The sequence below is a fragment of the Schistocerca serialis genome, chromosome 2 (genome assembly GCF_023864345.2).
Source record: "Schistocerca serialis cubense isolate TAMUIC-IGC-003099 chromosome 2, iqSchSeri2.2, whole genome shotgun sequence".
In the NCBI taxonomy this organism is placed as follows: Eukaryota; Metazoa; Arthropoda; class Insecta; order Orthoptera; family Acrididae; genus Schistocerca; species Schistocerca serialis.
Window position 1 is genome coordinate 770335675 of NC_064639.1, and position 20851 is coordinate 770356525.

General features: G+C 36.6%; 1 protein-coding gene across 1 annotated transcript in view; it reads left to right on the plus strand.

Annotated features, from left to right (window-relative positions):
- The window catches only part of LOC126457989 (protein singed), a 338656-nt gene extending 320975 nt beyond the window's left edge, over positions 1-17681 (plus strand). Inside the window, exons 5-8 of the mRNA XM_050094755.1 lie at positions 3963-4119; positions 11026-11187; positions 14639-14775; positions 14959-17681. Coding sequence (XP_049950712.1) covers positions 3963-4119; positions 11026-11187; positions 14639-14775; positions 14959-15161 — 659 coding nt within the window. The 3' untranslated portion in view covers positions 15162-17681. The remainder of the gene's footprint in view (positions 1-3962; positions 4120-11025; positions 11188-14638; positions 14776-14958) is intronic.
- Positions 17682-20851: the final 3170 nt, after the last annotated feature.

A 20851-nucleotide genomic window follows, 5' to 3' on the forward strand; every position in this document is an offset into this window, starting at 1 on the left:
TGAGGGCTGCGTCTTATTTATTTTTCTGGGGCGAGTCTCCGGTGTACATACGTTTCGTCTCCTGTCACAACTGAATGGAGAAAGGCGTCACCTTCATTCTCGTAACGCGAGAGGAGTTCCTGGCATTGACCGATCGTCTGCGCGGGGTTCCATACTACCCACTGTAACAACACAACAATTCAATGTAGCTGTAGAGAAGAGGCTACGGAACAAGCCAGTACCTGCCGCATACCAATGCTGCCAACTGTTGAAGAGTTGCGAAGGTGGAGGCATTACTTTTCAGTCAACCCTCGTGTGTATTTCAGGTGTCTTCATATATGTTGAAAATGTGAGGTGTCTTATCATATTTCCATGTTTGTTTTGAATCTGTAAAATAAAACTGAATGACAATTTGTGTTCCATCTACTTTGATGATTAAACGTCTACCTTCTCTGAGTGTTTATGTTTTTTTTTTTTCATCTCCAAATATTATTCAGTTAGTACAGAAACCATATTAAACATTTTTACGAACAGAAATTTAAATTAAATTTGAAACATGTATAAAAATCAGATGGGCTCTGTTCTCAGTGTATTCTGAGGGACACGAGCTGCTGCGCACTGCTGCATTGACTTGCTATTTTCATTATGCCCAACAATTGGCATCACTTGCGCGTGATGAAAAGGTTGAACATTCAAAAACGTGTATCTAAGGTTTCAATTGGGAAAATATGCAGCTAAGACACAATAAAAGTTAATGTTTACAGTTGTAACCAGAGGGTCTGAAATGGATAAAGAAGAATATCAATTTATGAAGCAGTATTAATTAAATAATCTTTTTTAACAATGAAATAGTAAGCTGTGTTGAAGGCACGGTGTATAATTGTTTCTGTTGTAATTTGGTACTCAGAAAAAACTCACAATGGATAAGGTAGAGAGAGAGACCTAAATTTGTTCGTTTGCATACATTTTTCCTAGCACATAAATATCGATATTTTAAAAAGTTTAGACTAAATTTTTTTCTATTTTTTTCATTTCGAAGCAGTTTATAGTGCAAAATTTGTCAAGAACATAAGTTATGAAGTTTCCTTCGACCGTAGATAAACTTGGTCATTGGTTTTTCTTCCGAATTTTCGTGTCACGCATGGTATCTCATCATTCACTTTAACGCGTCGAGTACTGAGCTATTCGAAATGACGTTTCGTCTTGTGCGATCACATCACCATTTGACGATGACATCGCCTGCCGCTCTGCCCAACGTGTATCGACTTTAACAGTGTTCGCTGTTAGGTATACTTTCCCAATGGAAGATAATCCTACTAGAAATGAGCGAAGCCGTATAACTGTTCCCCGTAGCGCGCGGCGCCAAGCTGAGACTACTCAGAAGTATCATCTGTGATAAGAAGGTCGTGCGTATTAACTACTGAAGCGCACGTGGAGGAAATGCCAGAGCACACCTGGAGACGGGAACCGATCGGCGAGAGAAGCGGCTAACGGCCCCCATGTTTTTGAGTAAAAAGCCTCTTAAGCCTGTTTTTGCAAGCATTTCTCTGGCCTTGTGTGCAATTTCTTGACGTTTCAATACAATACAATACAGTACAATAGACTGAAGAAAAATGGGGAAAGTGGTATGAAAAAGATGGATTGAAATAGTCAGGTATAGTGGATTTTAAACAGGTTAAAAGTCTGTGATGTAGGCCAACCATGGTTGTAGGTGCCTCAGTTACACATGCAAGTACATTTGCTAAAGAAATGTGTGTGTTCTTTTGTTTTTAGTTGGAAAAAAGGGGGGGAGGTGGTGTCAATGCGTTACTCGTGTAGGTTTTGGTGGCAGATTTCATTAATGAATGCTTTGAACTAGCAACAATGCTTCATTGTCTATAGCTATTGATTCATTAATATGTTTAACAAATTCTGTGTCCTGAAACACAGTGCAGACCTTTACTTCCACATAAAAAACCATCTCATTGATTATGAGTCATTACTTGATGGGACTGATTTAATTATGGCACATGCATCTGACTCCAGCATAGTACTGCCACTTTCTTTGATCGTGAGTAATACAAATGTTTCCCCAGTAGTAGAGAAGTTCTCAGTTTTTGCTATTATAGATACATTTTATAGGAAGCTAGGAGGCCTTTGTCAGTGACAGTAGAATTTTCAAACAACTGCGTTTCTCAGTCTTTGTTTTTAAAGCTTGGAAAAATAAAACAGATGTACTCACTTTGTCAGAGTGAAATTTTTCGGGATCATCACTTGGTCCAGGAAGCTCGTAGATTAATTTGAAAATTTCTTTTCACAAATGTTAATTGTCGATTTGTAGGATGGGGTGAATGGAATTTCAGATATTCATATGAAAATTATTGTCCTTTCGTTTCCTCGACCGTTTTAAGAAAATGTGCTTTCAAAACGTCTCATTTCATATTGCTCCACCAAGCACAGGTACCGTAATATACACACAGTTTAAGCAATGTGTATACTGGTGCTTCACTGCTGCCGAAGAAGTCGTCGTTACAGAGTCAGTTAAGAATTATACCAGAAGAACTTGAAAACAAGATAAAAAGGTATTTAAAAGCTGTTGAAATAATGACTTCCACAAGTCACAGTATTGCCAGAAAGTTTTCTATCTTGGATACAGTAAGTCTGCATGAAGTGGACAACCTCAGACTCAAGATACAGGCAAAGATCTGACAAGGGAATTCCGTTAACCAACTGGTAATAGAAATAACATTTTAGTCAGTAGTATTGGTTTTAGTGTCATGAAGTATAGTACCAATATTTCAGAAACTAAATTCAGGTAATTTTCTGTGTTAGTAACTAAAAGAACAATGAAATAAAAGTGGGCACAGAACACTCACCATTGCTGCCTCCTTTATGTTACAACCACCCCTCTGCCCAGCTGCTGCATTCTCTCTTCAAGAAGTGTAACACCCCACCAGGAGGCAACAATCTCACAATGAGAACCACTGATGCAACTTAGATAACCACCAGACAAACCCACGTCAGCTTAATAGGTTGCACATATTGCTCAAGAAACAAAAAAAGGTTCGAGATGTATTATTGTTCTCTTAATTTGCTTTTGTGTGCACTACATCAATACTGTTCTATCAACATTGTTCTGAAATGATAAATGTATGAGGGTTGGAACTTAAATAGTGGCAACTATTTATTCACAACCGATACAAAAGAGTTACTGTCCTTCAAAGTAGTCACCAGCATTCTGTAGAACTCGTTGCCAGTGATGTGGAAGATCTAGTATACCGTTAGCAGGGCCTGTTCTGTTGATGGTGCGAATGGAGCGGTCTACTGCCTGTCGAATCTCTGGAATAGTTCTGAAGTGAATGCCACGAAGTGGTTCCTTCAGCTTTGGAATCAAATCAGTCACAAGGACTTAAGTCCGGGCAGTATGTTGGATGGTACAGTACTTCCCAGCCCCATGGACCGAACAGAGCAGCCACAGCTTGCGCTGTATGCGCCCGCACATTGTCGTGCAAAATGATGGTTGGGTTGCGCAGAAAGTGTTGCCGCTTCTTTTGCAAAGCTGGTCACAGGTGATGCTCCAAAAACGAACAGTAATACTGTGCATTGACGGTCTGCCATGGAGGAATGTAATGCATTAGGATAACACCATCACAGTCGTACACGAAAATCACCATAATTTTAGACCACTCCATTTGCTCCATCAACAGAACAGGCTCTGCTAATGGTATACTACACCTTCCATTGTTGGCGGCAGGTTCTACACAATACTGGTGACTACTTTGAAGGACAGTAAGAGGGGAAAACATGTAACTCTTTTGTAACGGATGTGAATAAATAGTTGCCACTATTTAAGTTCCAACCCTTGTAGTTAACTTCCTACAAGTAAATGCCTTCCTCCACCATTAATTAAAATTGGATGTCACTTCAGATACCTTTGTAACATTTCAAGACAATTATATAAGAAAAAGTTATTCATTTACATTTTTCTTTTCTTATACCCACAGGTGTAGATGTAACAGCCAACCAAGATGAAATCTCAGACCACGAGACTTTCCAGCTGGAATATGATGCTGCCACCAAACGCTGGTACATTCGCACCATGCAAGATCGTTACTGGACTTTGGAGACTGGTGGTGGTATTCAGGCAAGCAGTGACAAAAAGTAAGTACATAAATGTATTGTGATGTTATTAACATTTTCTATTTCCTGTATAGCTTTATCAAAAATTACATCAATCTGTGGAAAAACATATGTAGAAGACATGTATAGTTACACCACCTTAGTCACACTTACATTCACAGTGCTATTGATGGGAACCAGCAGACATGGACCTAGCCTTGCTGTGCTGGTACTGCAAACTGCTGAAAACGGGGGGAAACTACAGCCATAATTTTTCCCAAGGGAATGCATCTTTACTGTATGGATAAATGATGATGGTGTCCTCGTGGGTAAAATATTCCAGAGGTAAAATAGTCCTCCATTCAGATCTCCGGGTGGGGACTGCTCAGGAGGATGTCATTATCAGGAGGAAGAAAACTGGGATTCTACGAATTGGAGCATGGAATGTCAGCTCCCTTAATTGGGCAGGTAGGTTGGAAAATTTAAAAAGGGAAATGGGTAGGTTAAAGGTAGATATAGTGGGAATTAGTGAAGTTCGGCGGTAGGGGAACAAGACTTCTGGTCAGGTGCATACAGGGTTATAAGTAAAAAGTCAAATAGGGGTAATGTAGGAGTAGGTTTAATAAGGAATAAAAAAATAGGAGCGCAGATAAGTTACTATGAACAGCATAGTGAATGCATTATTGTAGCCAAGATAGACATGAAGCCCACGCCTACCACAGTAGTACAAGTCTATATGTCATCTAGCTCCACAGATGATGAAGAGATTGAATATATGTATGGTGTGATAAAAGAAACTATTCAGATAGTTAAAGGGAGACAAAAATTTAATGGACATGGGGGACTGGAATTCGATATTAAGGAATGAAAGAGGAAGCCGCCTTGTAGAATTTTGTGCAGAGCATAAATTAATCATAGCTAACACTTGGTTCAAGAATCATAAAAGAAGGTTGTATACATGGAAGAGGGGTGGAACACTGGAAGATAGATTATATAACAGTAAGACAAAGATTTAGGAACCAGGTTTTAAATTGTAAGACATTTCCAGGGGCAGATGTAGACTCTGAGCACAGTTTATTGCTCATGAACTGTAGACTAAAACTGAAGAAACTACAAAAAGGTAGGAATTTAAGGAGATGGGACCTTGATAAACTAAAAGGACCAGAGCTTGTAGCGAGTTTCAACGGTTGACAAGAACAGGGGAAAGAAATAACAGTAGAAGAAGAATGGGCCACTCTGAGAGATGAAATAGTGAAGGCAGCAGAGGATCAAGTAGGTAGAAAGATGAGGGCTAGTAGAAATTCTTGGGTAACAGAAGAGGTATTGAATTTAATTGATGAAAGAACAACATATAAAAATCCCATAAATGAAGCAGGCGAAAAGGAATACAAATGTTTCAAAAATGAGATTGACAGGAAGTGCAAAATAGCTAAGCAGAGATGGCTAGAGGACAAATGTAAGGATGTAGAAGCATTTATCACTAGGAGGTAAGATAGATACTGCCTACGGGAAAATTAGAGAGATCTTTGGAGAAAAGAAAACCACCTGTACGAATATCAAGAGTTCCGGTGGAAAACCAGTCGTAAGCAAAGAACGGAAAGCAGAAATGTGGAAGGAGTATATAGAGGCTCTATACAAGGGTGATGTACTTAAGGGCAATATTACGGAAATTGAAGAGGATGTCAATGAAGATGAAATGGGAGATATGATACTGCATGAAGAATTTGACATGAAAGACCTAAGTCAAAAAAGGCCCTGGGAGTAAACAACATTCCATTAGAACCTTATAGCCTTGGGAGAGCCAGCCATGACAAAACTCTACCATCTGGTGGGCAAGATGTAAGAGACAGGTGAAATACCCTCAGACTTCAAGAAGAATATAATAATTCCAGTCAAAAAGGAAGCAGGTGTCAATAGGTGTGAAATTACTGAACTTTCAGTTTAATAAGTCCTGGCTACAAATTTCTAACACCAATTCCTTACAGACAAATGGAAAAACTGGTAGAAGCTAATCTCAGGGAAGATCAGTTTGGATTCCGTAGAAGTGCTGGAACATATGAGGCAATACTAACCCTTATTTTAGAATATAAACCCTTATCTTAGAAGATAGACTAAGGAATGGCAAATGTACATCTCTAGCATTTTTAGACTGAGAGAAAGCTTTGCTTCCCCCTACTTATACCTCCCAAGGAGATCACGAATGTAAAATTAGAGAGATTTGAGCACATACGGAGGCTTTCCGGCAGTCGTTCTTCCCGCGAACCATACGCAACTGAAACAGGAAAGGGAGGTAATGACAGTGGCACATAAAATGCCCTCTGCCACACACCGTTGGGTGGCTTGCGGAGTATAAATGTAGATGTAGATGTAGACTGGAATACTCTCTTTCAAATCCTGAAGGTGGCAGAGGTAAAATACAGGGAGCAAAAGGCTATTTACAACTTCTACAGAAACCAGATGGCAGTCGAGGGGCATTAAAGGGAAGCAATGGTTGAGAAGGGAGTGAGACAGTATGTACATTGACCAAGCAGTAAAGAAAACAAAAGAAAAATTTGGAGTAGGAATTAAAATCCATGGAGAAGAAATAAAAACTTTGAGGTCTGCTGATGATTTATTTATCTTACAGCTCGAAACATGTATTTAACATGCATGGGCAATGTTATAATAATTACATTCAGATTATTGATACACAATATAAATAGATTACATGCTACTAAGTAAAATATCATTGAAGTATATTTAATATAGCATCCCTGAGGTCAAATCATGTCAGCACCATACTGTATGGGCACTTCAATACAAGCCATTTTTTTAACTCGTTTTTAAAAATTCTACCAGAAAGCTGTTTCAGGTTGTTTGGCAGAGAATTATAAAATATTGCTCCCTTAATGAATGGGGTATTTGTTGTTAGATTCAATCGTCTGCTCACCATATGAAAGTCTGATTTTTGTCTTGTATTGTAATCATGGATTTCCATATTCCTGTTTGTCACTTTTTTGTCTTTTTTCACTAATAATATTGATTGAAACATATATACTGCATAGATAGTCATAATATTAAACTTAATAAACAGGTTTTTATATGAAGTTCTGGGTCTTACTTTTGCCATAGTTCTTATTACTCTTTTCTGCAATACAAATACCCTTTTTATATTGTATTGGCTACACCCACCCCACAATACAATTCCATAAGATAGATGGGGATACACCAACCCAAAATACGCTATTTTTATTGCTTCGATATCTAAATATTGAACTAATCTCCTTAGTAAATACAGACTAGATGTTATTTTACCACAGACATGATCTATTTGCTGATTCCATGAAAGTCTGTCATCTATATATATCCCCAGAAATTTACATTCTGAACAGGTATTTTCCTGAATGTCCTCATTTAGAACAGTATTTTTATTTGAACTACTTGTCTTAAAATAAATTAAATTAGTTTTGTTAATATTGACCCTCAGGTTTTTTTTATCAAAATGTGTTTGGGCTTTTTCAACAACATTCTGTACCACTGAATTTAGGTCATCATTACTACGTGCCCAGCAAACCCCAGAGGTGTTATCAGCATACATAGTAATACGATGACTGGTGTCTAATACTTTTGGGAAATCATTCACGTAGCAAATAAACAAGAAGGGGCCCAAGATAGAGCCTTGTGGCACACCAAAATTTGTGTTCCTTATCTTTGATCTTCTTTTTGCAATTACCTCTCCATTATCATACACAACTTCTGTGCAGTGTTGTCTATCTTTAAGGTAAGATTCTATTAAAAGCAACAGTTTCCCACTGACACCATTATAAGCAAGTTTACTTAAAAGAGCGCCATGATGGACTCTGTCAAACGCTTTGGAAAGATCTAAAAACACTCCTGCCGTTTCGTATCCCTCATTTATTTTCTCCATCAGACAGTGTACAAACTGTACTGCTGCAGATATGGTGCTCCGACCACTTCTAAAGCCGTGTTGGAAATCTCCTATTAAGTTACTCAAATTATAGTGCTCAATTAGGATTTCTAGCATTATTTTTTCAATTAATTTACCAAACACTGACGTTAAGGCAACTGGTCTGTAGTTCTGTGGTTGTTTTCTTTCCCCTTTTTTATATAAAGGTTTAACTAAAGCAAGTTTCAGTGTCTTCGGAAACACACCTTCTTCAAGTCTGTCTGAAACAGCAAAGGAACTGGATGAAATGGGCAGTGTCTTGAAAGGAGGATATAAGATGAACATCAACAAAAGCAAGACAAGGAGAATGGAATGTAGTTGAATTAAATCAGATAATGCTGAGGGAATTAGGTTAGGAAATGACACTTAAGTAGTAGATGAGTTTTGCTATCTGAGCAGCAAAATAACTGATGATGGTTGAAGTAGAGAGGATATAAAATGTAGACTGGCTATGGCAAGGAAAGTGTTTCTGAACAAGAGGAATTTGTTATTGTCAAGTATAGTGTCAGGAAGTTGTTTCTGTAAGTATTTGTATGAAGTTTAGCCATGTATGGAAGCGAAACATGGATGATAAATACCATAGTTTAGACAAGAAGAGAAGTGAAGCTTTCGAAATGTGGTGCCACAAAAAAATGCTGAAGATTAGATGGGTAGATCATGTAACTAATGCGGAAGCACTGAATAGAATTGGGGAGAAGAGGAAATTGTGGCACAACCTGACTAAAAGAAGGGATGGGTTGGTAGGACACGTTCTGAGGCATCAAGGGATCACCAAGTTAGTACTGGAGGGAAGCATGGATGGTAAAAATCGTAGAGGAAGACCGAGAGATGAATACACTAAGCAGATTCAGAAGAATGTAGGTTGCCGTAGTTACTCGCAGATGAAGCAGCTTGCACAGGATAGAGTAGCATGGAGAGTTGCATGAAACCAGTCTCTTGACTGAGGACAACAACAACAACGTAGATGGGAGCAAGTGAAGTGAAGTTAAATGCTTCATTCATAAAGTGAAAAAATTTTAAGAGATTATTCATTCTTTACCTAATGGTGGAAAGTTAAATTTCTGAAATAAATCACTGTTCTGTCATATATTCCTTTACACAAACAACTGTAACTTCCTCACTTCTTCTGCCTTATGCTTTTTTGTGAATCAGCTCCCATGTAGTTGGGTGGGCTGTGATAGGGCAAAGGGGCATTTGAACTGAAGTAGACACAATTACCACTCTTTATAGAATGAATTTTCCACTCTGCTGAAGAATTTGTGTTGTTTTAACCTTTTCTAACAGATTAAAACTGTGTGTCATCACAACTCAGATCCAAAATTTTGTCATTCAGAAGAAATAATCATACCAACTGAGCTATCTAGGCACAACTCATAACCTGCCATCAGTTCTGCTACTCTCTCTCTCTCTCTCTCTCTCTCTCTCTCTATTAAACAGAAACACTGCTGGAGGAATGGAGAAAGGACTCTGTCACAACATAGGGATATTTTTGAGGATGAATGATCATATTTTCGAAGAAGCTATTAGAATTATCATCCACACTTTAGAAGACATCTGATATAGTTGTTTGAATGTCATATTGGCTTTCCTTATCTTTTAAATTCTTAAAAGATACCCTAATGCAATATTTAGGTTTTTTTTTGGTTAAAAGAAATATTTCAAAGTAGCAAAACGCTGCACTTGAAGAAAGGCAGAGTGTAATTACACTTAACCTTTCTTATTTTGCACTACATAACTCTTGAAAGGTAATAAGTGTGTAATTATACATTAAACACACAAATTTTAGAACCATAGTAGGAAAAAAAATTTGTTTACTCAATATGCTTCCTAAGGAGCCCACTTTCTGTAATAGAGGTACTGATGAAAATATAAAGATCATCATCAAACTGGAAAGAATAAAATGAATGCTGGATGTTTAGAACATCCAGTGTGGACAGCAAATCACTAACAAGATTCAGTACAGTACTTCCAAGGATTCAGAGATACATTGAGAAAACTTGTAAAGAGATGTGAGATATGTTTGCTTAATCATGTCTTACGAGGACAAGTACATTTGGCTTTGAGAGTATGACAATTTTCTCATCACTGACCTTTTCATAGCTAAATTATTTTTTCAAAATGTCGAAGTACCTTCATACTAATTGCAATAATGAACTATCTATGAAGTACTGAAATTCACATATAACACACAAAATTAGATGATATACAAGTGCAAGAGAGGAGAAAAGACATACTTCGGCATTTGACACTGAGTTACTGCTCTAGAGTTGTAAAATGACAAGCAAAGATTGAACTTTAATGTTTTTGATAATCTCATTTGTTGCTAGTTTTCAGATCACAGAACCTGTCATTGAAGTGGACTGTCTGAAGTAATTGGTAGACAGAAATGTCGGCCAGTATCACTTTCAGGATGGAAAATATTTATTACTGGCAATAGATGTACACAACACCGTCCTAACATTCAGAACTATTAGTTCTTCCTCAAGGAGAGAAAGGTATAAGTTGGGGAAGGTGAAATAGGAAAGCCAGGTCACTCAGAACTTACAATGAGACAGGTTCCAGCCACTTTGAGTATGAAGGAAAATGAGTTTTGAAAGTGTGGAAAGTTTTCTTTTGTGTGTGTCAGTAATAACTATTTTGCTTGCTGAAGATAAGTGTTGGCCAGCAATTCTGTCTCGTACTTTTTATAGTTTTCTTGAATCGATTTTCCTTTTGATACAAATCTCCTAAGTAATAATGATAATAATAAAATGACTTGTTTTCCATTATTGAGCAGCATCAAACATGACAAACTGTTTCATAGTTGTAACTACTTTCAATAATAAATGTACATATGTGCTCTGATGTTCAGATAACATATATGATCAAATGGGGTACTCCAGAAGTTACATTAACAACAGCTTTTATGATACGTGAAAGGACTAAACATGTTTAGGTCAATTTATATTATGATCTGTATGAGAAACAAGGTATAATATGTGCTTTGTCCTTCCTCATTTCAGGTCCTCTAATGCGCTTTTTGATTTAGTATGGCAAGGAGATGGATCAGTTGGTTTCAGAGCTAATAATGGTAAATTCATTACAACAAAGCGTTCGGGGCACCTCTATGCCAACAGTGATGCTGTTGATGACACTGCTAAATATTTCTTTTACCTTATAAACAGGTAAGCTCAAATTCTCAGCTTACATTACAGTAACTGTGTTAATAGTGCAATTAAAATTATTACTTGTGTAAATAGATTAATTAGCATAATCATGACCTTTTTCTTTCTGCACAAATGCAGCATTGTATTAACAAAGGTGTGTGGCAGTACGTTTGTTGTTATGATTATTATTCTACAGTGTGTACAGCCCAACAAGGTAAACTGAAGCGAATGTGATTTGATATTGGCACATTAGCAACTTAGTGTTGTTGGAGTGAACAACATGGTCAGTTGAGTCTAATACGCTCAATAAATAGAACTCTATGCACACAACAGAACAAGGCTTGAAGTAGCAAGAATGAAATAATCCGTTTAGAATTAATGTATGCACATGAACAAATTGTTTTAAATCGATAACTTATTTCTTCAGTGTTTTCAGTCATCTAAAAATGCCTTTGTTGCTTACTCATATGTATACCATCTTCACAAAAAGGAATAATGCACAATTTTCCATTCTGACTGAGTAGTTTCCTCTGTCTGTCACTGCAGTCAACATGACATAGTGTTGCCCTCATTGCCAGGTGCACTACTCAAAGTGAATAAATAAGTAGCCCCAGGCAGAATCCTCATTGAAACTGATATTGAATACAATTTGGAATTAGCTATTTTCCTAGCTAATATTTATCATAAATCCTTTGCACAGCAATTGGTCTTCCATATCATTAAGAGCACAGTTCAGTTTTCTGTGTAAGGAGGATAAGAGAACTGATCACAGAATTACAGAGCAATTTGGAATTAGGTAGTGCATCAGGGAGAGGAAGGTGGCCCATTCCCATGGCAGTTGTTGCTGTAGCTATAGCTGATGGTGCAGTACATGCCTCAGATTCTGCAGCCAGCACTTGAACTGTGTCACAGGAATTCTCTCTCCCCTAGTCAACAGTTGTGCATTTTACACTGGTGTCCCTACAAGATTCAGAATGTGCATGAAATGAAGCCCCAAGATAGGCTGCAACAGCATGACATTACCCTTCATTTTTTTTTGGCACACATGGAAATGGACAATACCTGGCAGGGAACACAGGTTTGAGGTTTTAAAAAAGTCTTTGATAGATAACTCCTGCCCTCCTTTAGCCCTCTTCCACGCTGCAGTATCCATTCGCTTACACCAACAGAGGACATCAGCTGTGTCAATATTCTTGAACATTTTCAAATGTGAGACGAGAATTATCCTGTATCTAAGTTTGTCTTCTCCTCTTGGTTACTTCCCCTGCGTCACCATTTCCATAATATTGTTGCCACTTAGGTCACCAACTTCAACATTTGCCATCTATTCTGTGTCGTCCTCGTCTTGCTCCTCAAAAATTTACTGGGCAGTGAGGATGCTGGTGCAGAGATCATCATTTCAGTTCCAATATTAAAATGTCCACTTCCATGGAATAAAAAAATTTTTGAAGACCCTATAAGTGGTTCAGAATCTATTCCCAAACTTCGGCTAACCACATTACGACATCTAGCAAGTCAATCCTCTTCAGAGTGGTTACACAGTCTTCATTATTGTCAATTGCTGATACCAGTGAACTGAAAAGATGGCACTAATACTACTACTTTAGCATTTCAAGGATGCCCTGGTCAACTGCTGACAAAGAGCAGTCACATTTGGTGGTAAAAATAATGCTTTGGTATCTCCATCTTTGAGTTAGTCAATAGGAGGTTGTGGAGGTCTTTCTGATATTTATCTACAGCTGGTATGAATTCATTTTCGAGTCAGGTTTTAAAGATTTCTGAATTCATCTATGCTTTTGATGAATGTAAGTTTGTGGAATGATTCCTGATTTTTCAGGTTTTTGAAAGCTCTTGGTTTCTGTGATTTCCCTAATACTGTAAGCATAAGCTTGTGGTTGCATTATCGGAAGCCAATATGGTAACTTGTACCTTACTTTTCTTGTATCTGGGTGCTGCAGCTTCCTTTTTTGAAGCGAGCGTTCTTTGTAGGAAGCACCTTCCAATTTAAGCCACTCTCATCGCAATTGTAGAACTGTTCACCAGAAATTCCTTTGTCATCAATTAACTTCAAAAGAGTGTCTTTAAACAATGCCACAGTGTGTCAGCAGATAAAGCCTCTCTGCTAATGGTAATCTGGTGAAAACTAAATAATTTCTCCACCAATCCAACCATCCATCACTGGCAGTAAATTCTGAATCTTCTATTCCCCATTGAAACTGCAATACATTTTGCTTCAATATTGGCACAGTTATAGGCAAGCCTTTTCCTCTTAAATGTTCATGCCAGAAAAATAAAAGTTCCTCAACTTCTGTATGCTTGCCTTTCAACGTTGCCTTTCTTTAATTCTACTTTCACTAGCTTGGGAAGCATAGCAGCTTTCAGTTTCCATCTGATTTTTCTTCCAGTCTCCAGCAGTACTTTTCCCTATTCCGAACTCCAAAGCAACAGTTTTTGCTGCTACCCCAGAATCCAGTCACATTACAGCACATATTTCTGATCTGTAGTCACTACAAGTTTTTCTTTGTTCATAAGTCATTTTGGATTCTTTAATTAAAACTCAAGGACTGTACAAAACAACAATTTAAAAATGGACACACTTTGGATGTCTAATGCGCAATTGAAGAAATAAAGAATGTAATACTGTCAACAGAGCTACTCTGTGTGTGTTCATGAGTACTGGAAGAGAGCTTCCAAGTATCATGTATTGAAGAGTTGTTGCCGTAATTTATTCAGTATTAACAATACAGTATGTGTTCCATAATTGTGCTCCAGATGTGTTAGAAGCACAAAATGTTCTGAAAAGCCACACAGAATTTTAGCCAGTGACTGCTTGGTAAAGCTTTGGAGAAGTACTGTATTTAAAGTAAATTAATCCTCACTTTATCTAGTAGTAGTAGTAGTAGTAGTAGTAGTAGTATGATATTAACTAAGGAGGTGGTATTCGAGAGCCTACTTTCCATGGTAATGTGGGTTTGGTTGATGTATTGACAGAAAACTGTTGGACACCCACTGCATTTTCTAGGAAAAGATTTGGGGTGCTCTGAAGACACTTTGTCTAATACTGCTGCACTTAGGGGCAGTGAAGTAAAAACTGTAATATATCTGCATACCAGTGAACCTCGGCTGAACATTAAATATCTTTACAATTACTGCAGTGTCATTACTCTTACTTGCAACTGTCCATTTCATATTTCTCCTCAGAACAGTAAAGTGAAAATCTGTTGTGTGCTAATTCTGGTAGAACAGTTTTTCTAAATAAAGTATTTTTATGTCTTGGAAACTATAAATGGGAAATATTTGATGCTTTATGTGTGAATTAACCAAATATATATCCTCCTGACAACAGATACTAGTTGCTCTGGTTTCTGCAGTGGTACCATGAGCTGCCACATAAGTTGGCAAACTCACCACAAAGAAAATCTGTGCCTTCTGTGATAAGAGTTAGAATTAATTTTGGTTTTTCTTACAGGCCGATACTTGTCTTGAAATGTGAGCAAGGTTTTGTTGGCTACAAGAGCAACTCATCTCCAAAACTAGAATGCAACAAAGCTTCATATGAGACTATACTGGTTGAACGAAGCGAAAAGGGTGTTGTTTTCTTTAAAGGTAATCATTCTCTAGAATACAAAACATGCAATATGACTGTATTCATTGGATCACACCTTCACTGAGGAATATGATTGTGTAAATTATTTAGTATTGATTTTTTTCCAGTAGGAAGGCAATGACAAATATGCCATTCCAGACCCAATAAAACAATAAGTAACATTTGATGAACTTGTGTTTCAGGTCAGAATGGAAAATACTGGCATGTAGATGGTGAATCTGTAACTGCTGATTCAGATGCACCAGAAGGTTTCTTCATTGAACTCCGTGATCCAACACATGTTTGTATAAAAAGCACTAGTGGTGAATACCTTGTTGCTGGCAAAAATGGAGCATTTCGTCTTGGGGAATCAGACTACGAGAATGCAACCAAATGGGAATACTAGTCACCAACTATTTTAATCTGGTGTACTGGGGGATATAAATTTCCCTTAATATTAACTTAATGATTCTTAAGCAAAGGTATTTATGTGTTTATGCAATATTGCTACTTGGCTGATTAGCATATTCAAATTATTTGTATTGTGAAGTATACACCAAATGTAAGAACTTTTATATCAGATAAATTGTATCTGTCACAATGATCTGAGGGATGCACATGACTTTCCTGGATAAAATGTCTGGGAATATGTAATTAGATTAACAAATACTACTACTACTATTGGCAGAAGATATTTTTTTCCTTCTCTAGCGTTTTGGAATGTAGGAATAAAATGCATAACCATCCAATGACACACTTCATGGTATCTGAGAAATTGTAGTAAATTAAACTACCTGGAAATTTTGGTTGGAAAAAAAAATTACCAGCACAAATAAAAAAATACAACATTGTCATTCACACACACATTTTTAAAATGTGAATAGGAATATATGTTTTATTTGTCAGTATTTGCAAGTGGTCAACCCAGGCTATAAAGTTGTATTTGGAAGAAATGCCCTCGCATAAAGTAGGGATATGTGTGTTTATAATTCTTGATGTAATGAATAGAGGTTGTAGACCATTCATTCATTGGATACAGATCTCAATTCCATGTAGCACAAACCACTGACATTTACTGAAATTGTGAAGCATGTTTCACATATAACTATTCACTTAATGGAGCAGTAGAATCATGCAAAAATATATTTGTACACAAAGTAATGACAGTAAATTTTCACTATGGATATCAAATGAACACTGCCATTACCATATGTTCCATAAGAATGTGTGTTGATGCTAATTAGACTAAACCAGATTTTCATTTCTCTGCAGATGCCACTAAATACTCCATGTGTGCTGTGCGCTGGTCAGGTTGAAGTGTGCTAAATAGTATCCCTAAAATTTGACTATAGTTACAAACATACATTACAGGGTAAATGATCAGATTTACAATGTGCAGACGGTGACCAAATTTCTACAGATCCACATATTGTGTGGCTTTTGTGGAAGAAAGCTGTTGAGTAACTAATGATTTATTTCAGGCATATAGTGAAATAGTTGGCAGTTTTTATATCGTGTGCTCTAATTAAAAAGGGCATTTTTATACTTTGCACTGTCTTTTATATAAGTGTATTATGAGAGTAAATGTTAAATTGAAACTGTATATTAAAGTGTAACAAAGCATCAATTTTTAATGGTTTTCCAAAGCCTGTACATACCCAAAAAACAATAGTATGTGTGACTTACTTATTATACTGTCAAGACTTGTGATTTGAGAAGCATTGAAGCACTAGCTGTATTTGAGGGAGATGATGGACTTCCTCTGAACTTATTGGGATATATTTTATACTTGTGAAATTTAGTTATGTCACTGTAGGATACAGAAATTTTTAATTTCTTCTAGTCTTTTAATTGCATATTCACACAGCAGTGTTACAGCTTGACGTGATGACAACATATTGTCTTTGAACATAATGTTACCACAATGACATGTGCTAACTTATTTGAAACTGTGTGGATATTCAAAATTTGTTTCATTATTTAAAAAGTTTGCAATTTTGAAAATGTTAGCAATTTTAAACTAATATTCATTTGTTTGAACTATTTTTCAGTTTAGGGTGTAAACTATTTCACATATGAAGCACTCTCCCTTTTAAACAGCCCTGCTGTAAGACATTAAGTGCTAAGTCTTTACAGTAAAATGTAGAAAATATTACTAAAAATAAAATAAGGACTGTTAGTATGTAAGTGAGGCATCAGCATTATGTTAACAACTAAGTATTAAATGATAGTGATGTATATTTACAACAGAAGGGAGTGGAAAAATTACACTTTACCAGAACATGCATTTAAATATCACAAAAGGGCTAAATATCACTCTCAGTGATAAAGCTCCCATTTCTGTAATCTTCTGAGATGTAAGAGTATGCTTGTACTACTGCATTCTGAAATAGCATTCCAGATTTGATACATTCTATGTTTTATTAGCTGTGTGCTAAATTTAATCTTTTAACATGTTCCAAAACAGTAATGTAAAATGTGCTTTATGTACAAGAAAAATTGACTGTTTATTTTTCATTCTTGAAAGACTGTCTTGTTTGACTTTCATTGTCCCAGATTCACAGAACATAAAAAAAAAGAGACTCCATGAAATTACTATTTTGTTACTGTTGCCAGCAATAAATGGGTTTCACTATGAACTGTTAATGTCAAAGTTACACAACAAAAATTATCTTAATATTTCCATGAAATATATTTGTAATGTCTTGTCATATGGCTTTGATATTTAGACAGTGTAGCAGGTAACAACCTACACTGACAGTTTTCCATCTTATTTATTAATTTGTACTGAATACCTTTTATATCAGTATATTTGTCTAAGTAGATACTGTATGTTATTCCTGATGTAAAGAAATGACTTATTTATCACTGTAATATATTTGTAGCAAAAGAATACAAAATGAACGTATGCTCAAAATTAAGCTCATTGATTTTGTTTTATTTAAAATACCAACTTTAACATTATAAAGTTACTAGGGCTCCATGTGACAATGTGTGTTCTACTAACTTCATGTGAACTAATTTCACGTGTACCTATTCTTGATCAGTGTCTCTCCCTGTTTCTATTTTGAAGCAGTTGACATACATATTTTACTGTTCACTGTAATCCATTCCCTTTATTGTAATCTTTGACTTAACTGTCCTCACTCTAAGAAGATTTAAAATTGAAGGTTAAGACATTTTAATCAGTACAATGAATTAGTACCTATGCACATTTGCAGCTGCAGCACTTGTTTTGCATCATTTCTTAAGAGTAATAATAAAAAGCATAGGCAGCTGGACAGTGCTCTGTCTAATGAATCTCACTACAAGACGACACCCCTTTTCTCAGGATCTATCTCCCTGCAGAAAATGTCTTTAAGTCACCTCTTCACTAATGTATAACAGTACTGATACACACCTACTCCTTCATGTGCAGTTTAGATGAGCACCCTAAACAACCCCCCTCTGTTGTGCTTTGCTTTCAGTTTTGAACCATGTACTTACATCTTTGTTTGGCACACGGTAACGTCTCCCTACTGCACCACTATACAAACCAACTTTTTTTCTGGCTTCAGCCCCTCTCCTTACAGACATAATGCTAAAGCATGTTCTTAGATGATGCAATCTCACTACAACTAAAGAAAAGTATTACTCGATTCACTGTATCTTTACCATTACGGGTGATCCAGAACACAGGCCCTCATTACTTTTTGGCCACACTATATGTTGTGAGGTTTGGCACCTTTGTTGTGCCAAGCCTACACTTGATTATTTTATTCTGTGCCTTAATTGATTGCCCTTATTGAATGTTCCAAAGGAAAATATATTTCAGACAGAAAATGTAATACAGGGCAAGCAAAGCAACTGTCCTAGAATAACTGTCATTTTAACAGTGCTTCCTTCAGCGAGGATCTAAATTCCAGTTCCAGCTGTTAATTCAATTGCAGCTCATGTTACTAAACACACACAAAACTACAAACAAAAGAAGAACTAAGCAATAATGTTACTGCAATAAGTACAAAAGGTAAGGCAGGCAGGAAGGATTGAAAAACAAAAATTGGAAAGATTTTAAATATTGTAAGAGGATTAGTCTGTGTTGCTGCCCCGGATGATGATTACACAAATATTTTGTCAGGATTTGTAAGCGGTGGGTCCTTGAGGTACAGCAATACGCAAACACAATAAGTAAGTTTAAACAGTTTTATTAACAAAGGCAGATTATAAAACACACATGCTATGCACACCCATCGTCACTGTGTCTGACATCCTAACACCAGCTAATTACAGTCGTATCAAAAGGCTCCATGGTGAACTAAGAAAAAGAGAGATATTCGCGCCCGAGGCCGTGCTAGTTAATACTACCCGCTGCAGATGGCGGCCAGTGGTGTACTCCCAGTCGCAGTGCAGCCGGACGCGTGTCTACTGACCAAGCGAATTGTCAGCATTCCAGACAGGTAGGCTGGTGAGCGCGTGTTAATGTACTGCACAGCTGCGTGCAACCCGTAGACCCTTACATCACTCTCCCCAGAGAAAGAGTAACCATAGGTGGCTCAAAACGACCTCCTGGGCGTTATGAATCTATTTCACCATTTGTGGCATCACAAGGCATTGCAATATGTACTTAATTTGCAGACACAGTAACATTTGGTACAGAGAATTCAAGATGACAGTTTCATACATGACAAATGCTGTTGACAAAAGATAAATTAATAAAAGCAATAAAAACACAATACTGACTGGATGAATCGAAGGACTTAATTCTATTCGCTGCTTCAATGAAATTTAACTCATTATTTGAAGAGATTACATTTTCATGGATGTCATTAATCAAATTATTGTCTTCAGAAAAACTTGATAAGGAATGCTTTCCATATGTTAGTATGTATGAATCATTGTAATAGATAGATAACATTCTAGTTAATGGCAAATGTCCAGTTGCAAGACATGTAGTTGGCAACACACTAGGCATGTCAAATAGTTCACATGATAAATCACAATGTGTGGCCTTCAAGATTAATCCACTATTGTTCAATTTTAGTGTAAAGGGTAGCTCAGGTGTATCACAGTTTTTACATGTAAATGTGACATCAAGGGTGGAGTGAAATGAGAAAGTTATACATTCAGAACATCATTTAAGAAATGGATGATAAAGATGCGTTAAAATTCTAGGGCAATCATCTCTTGGGCGATGATTCATAAACAATTCTTTCTCACAGCTGTACACTCTACAGTCTAAGAATACTGCCAATTCAGGGCAAATTAACTTATGACTACATTACACATACACAAATCATTTTCATTTAGGGACACAAAATATCTTCGATCCTTGCTTATCAGCAGATAATCATTCATTCAGTACGTACTTTACATGAATACCTGCCTGTCTCCATTGCACAGGGTACGTATAAATTTTATACATTTCAAAATTATGCTTTGGTCTAGCAATGGGAATAGAAACAATAACAGTGAATTCATCTTCAGTCATTAAGGAGTGTGTGATGGTTAACTTATTGTAAGCATATAAATTGTAAGAGTTAACAGGGTAAATCGTGGTATATGTTGCATCTAGCTTTCGTTCAATTGGTAGTAGGATCTGTAAAAATTGTTCTGGATGTAGTAGTATGGTGCTCAGACAATCATTTGAACTACTTTCTAAGGCTGTTTTTAAGTTAAGAGCAACAATTCTAGCATTTGATAAACTATCAGTAATCCTTAACAAAAGAATGTTTAAATCCAAGTGTGCACTCACGGCATTTAATACTTGGAATAGTTCTTGGATATTTGCATTCGTTTCTTTACAAAGTACATGCAAATGTGAGATAAATTGCTTTACAATCTGTTCAATGAAAACTGTGTGGTTAGTAATGGTTCTTCGCATACTCTTTAATACGATAATTTCATTAGAGAGGTTAGTTGAATCTGTACTGGACTGTTGTTCAAGAGCTAATATTTTGCCTTTAACTTCCAGTGGATCTAGACTAGTTAAAGTACCAAATACAGTTCGAAGGATACTCCCTCCAGAATCAAACCAGGCTCGTTTATGCCTAATTAAAGTTTTATGTGGCAAAAGCTTTAAAAAAGAGTAAATCTCTTGTTCATAATTAGCAAATGTAG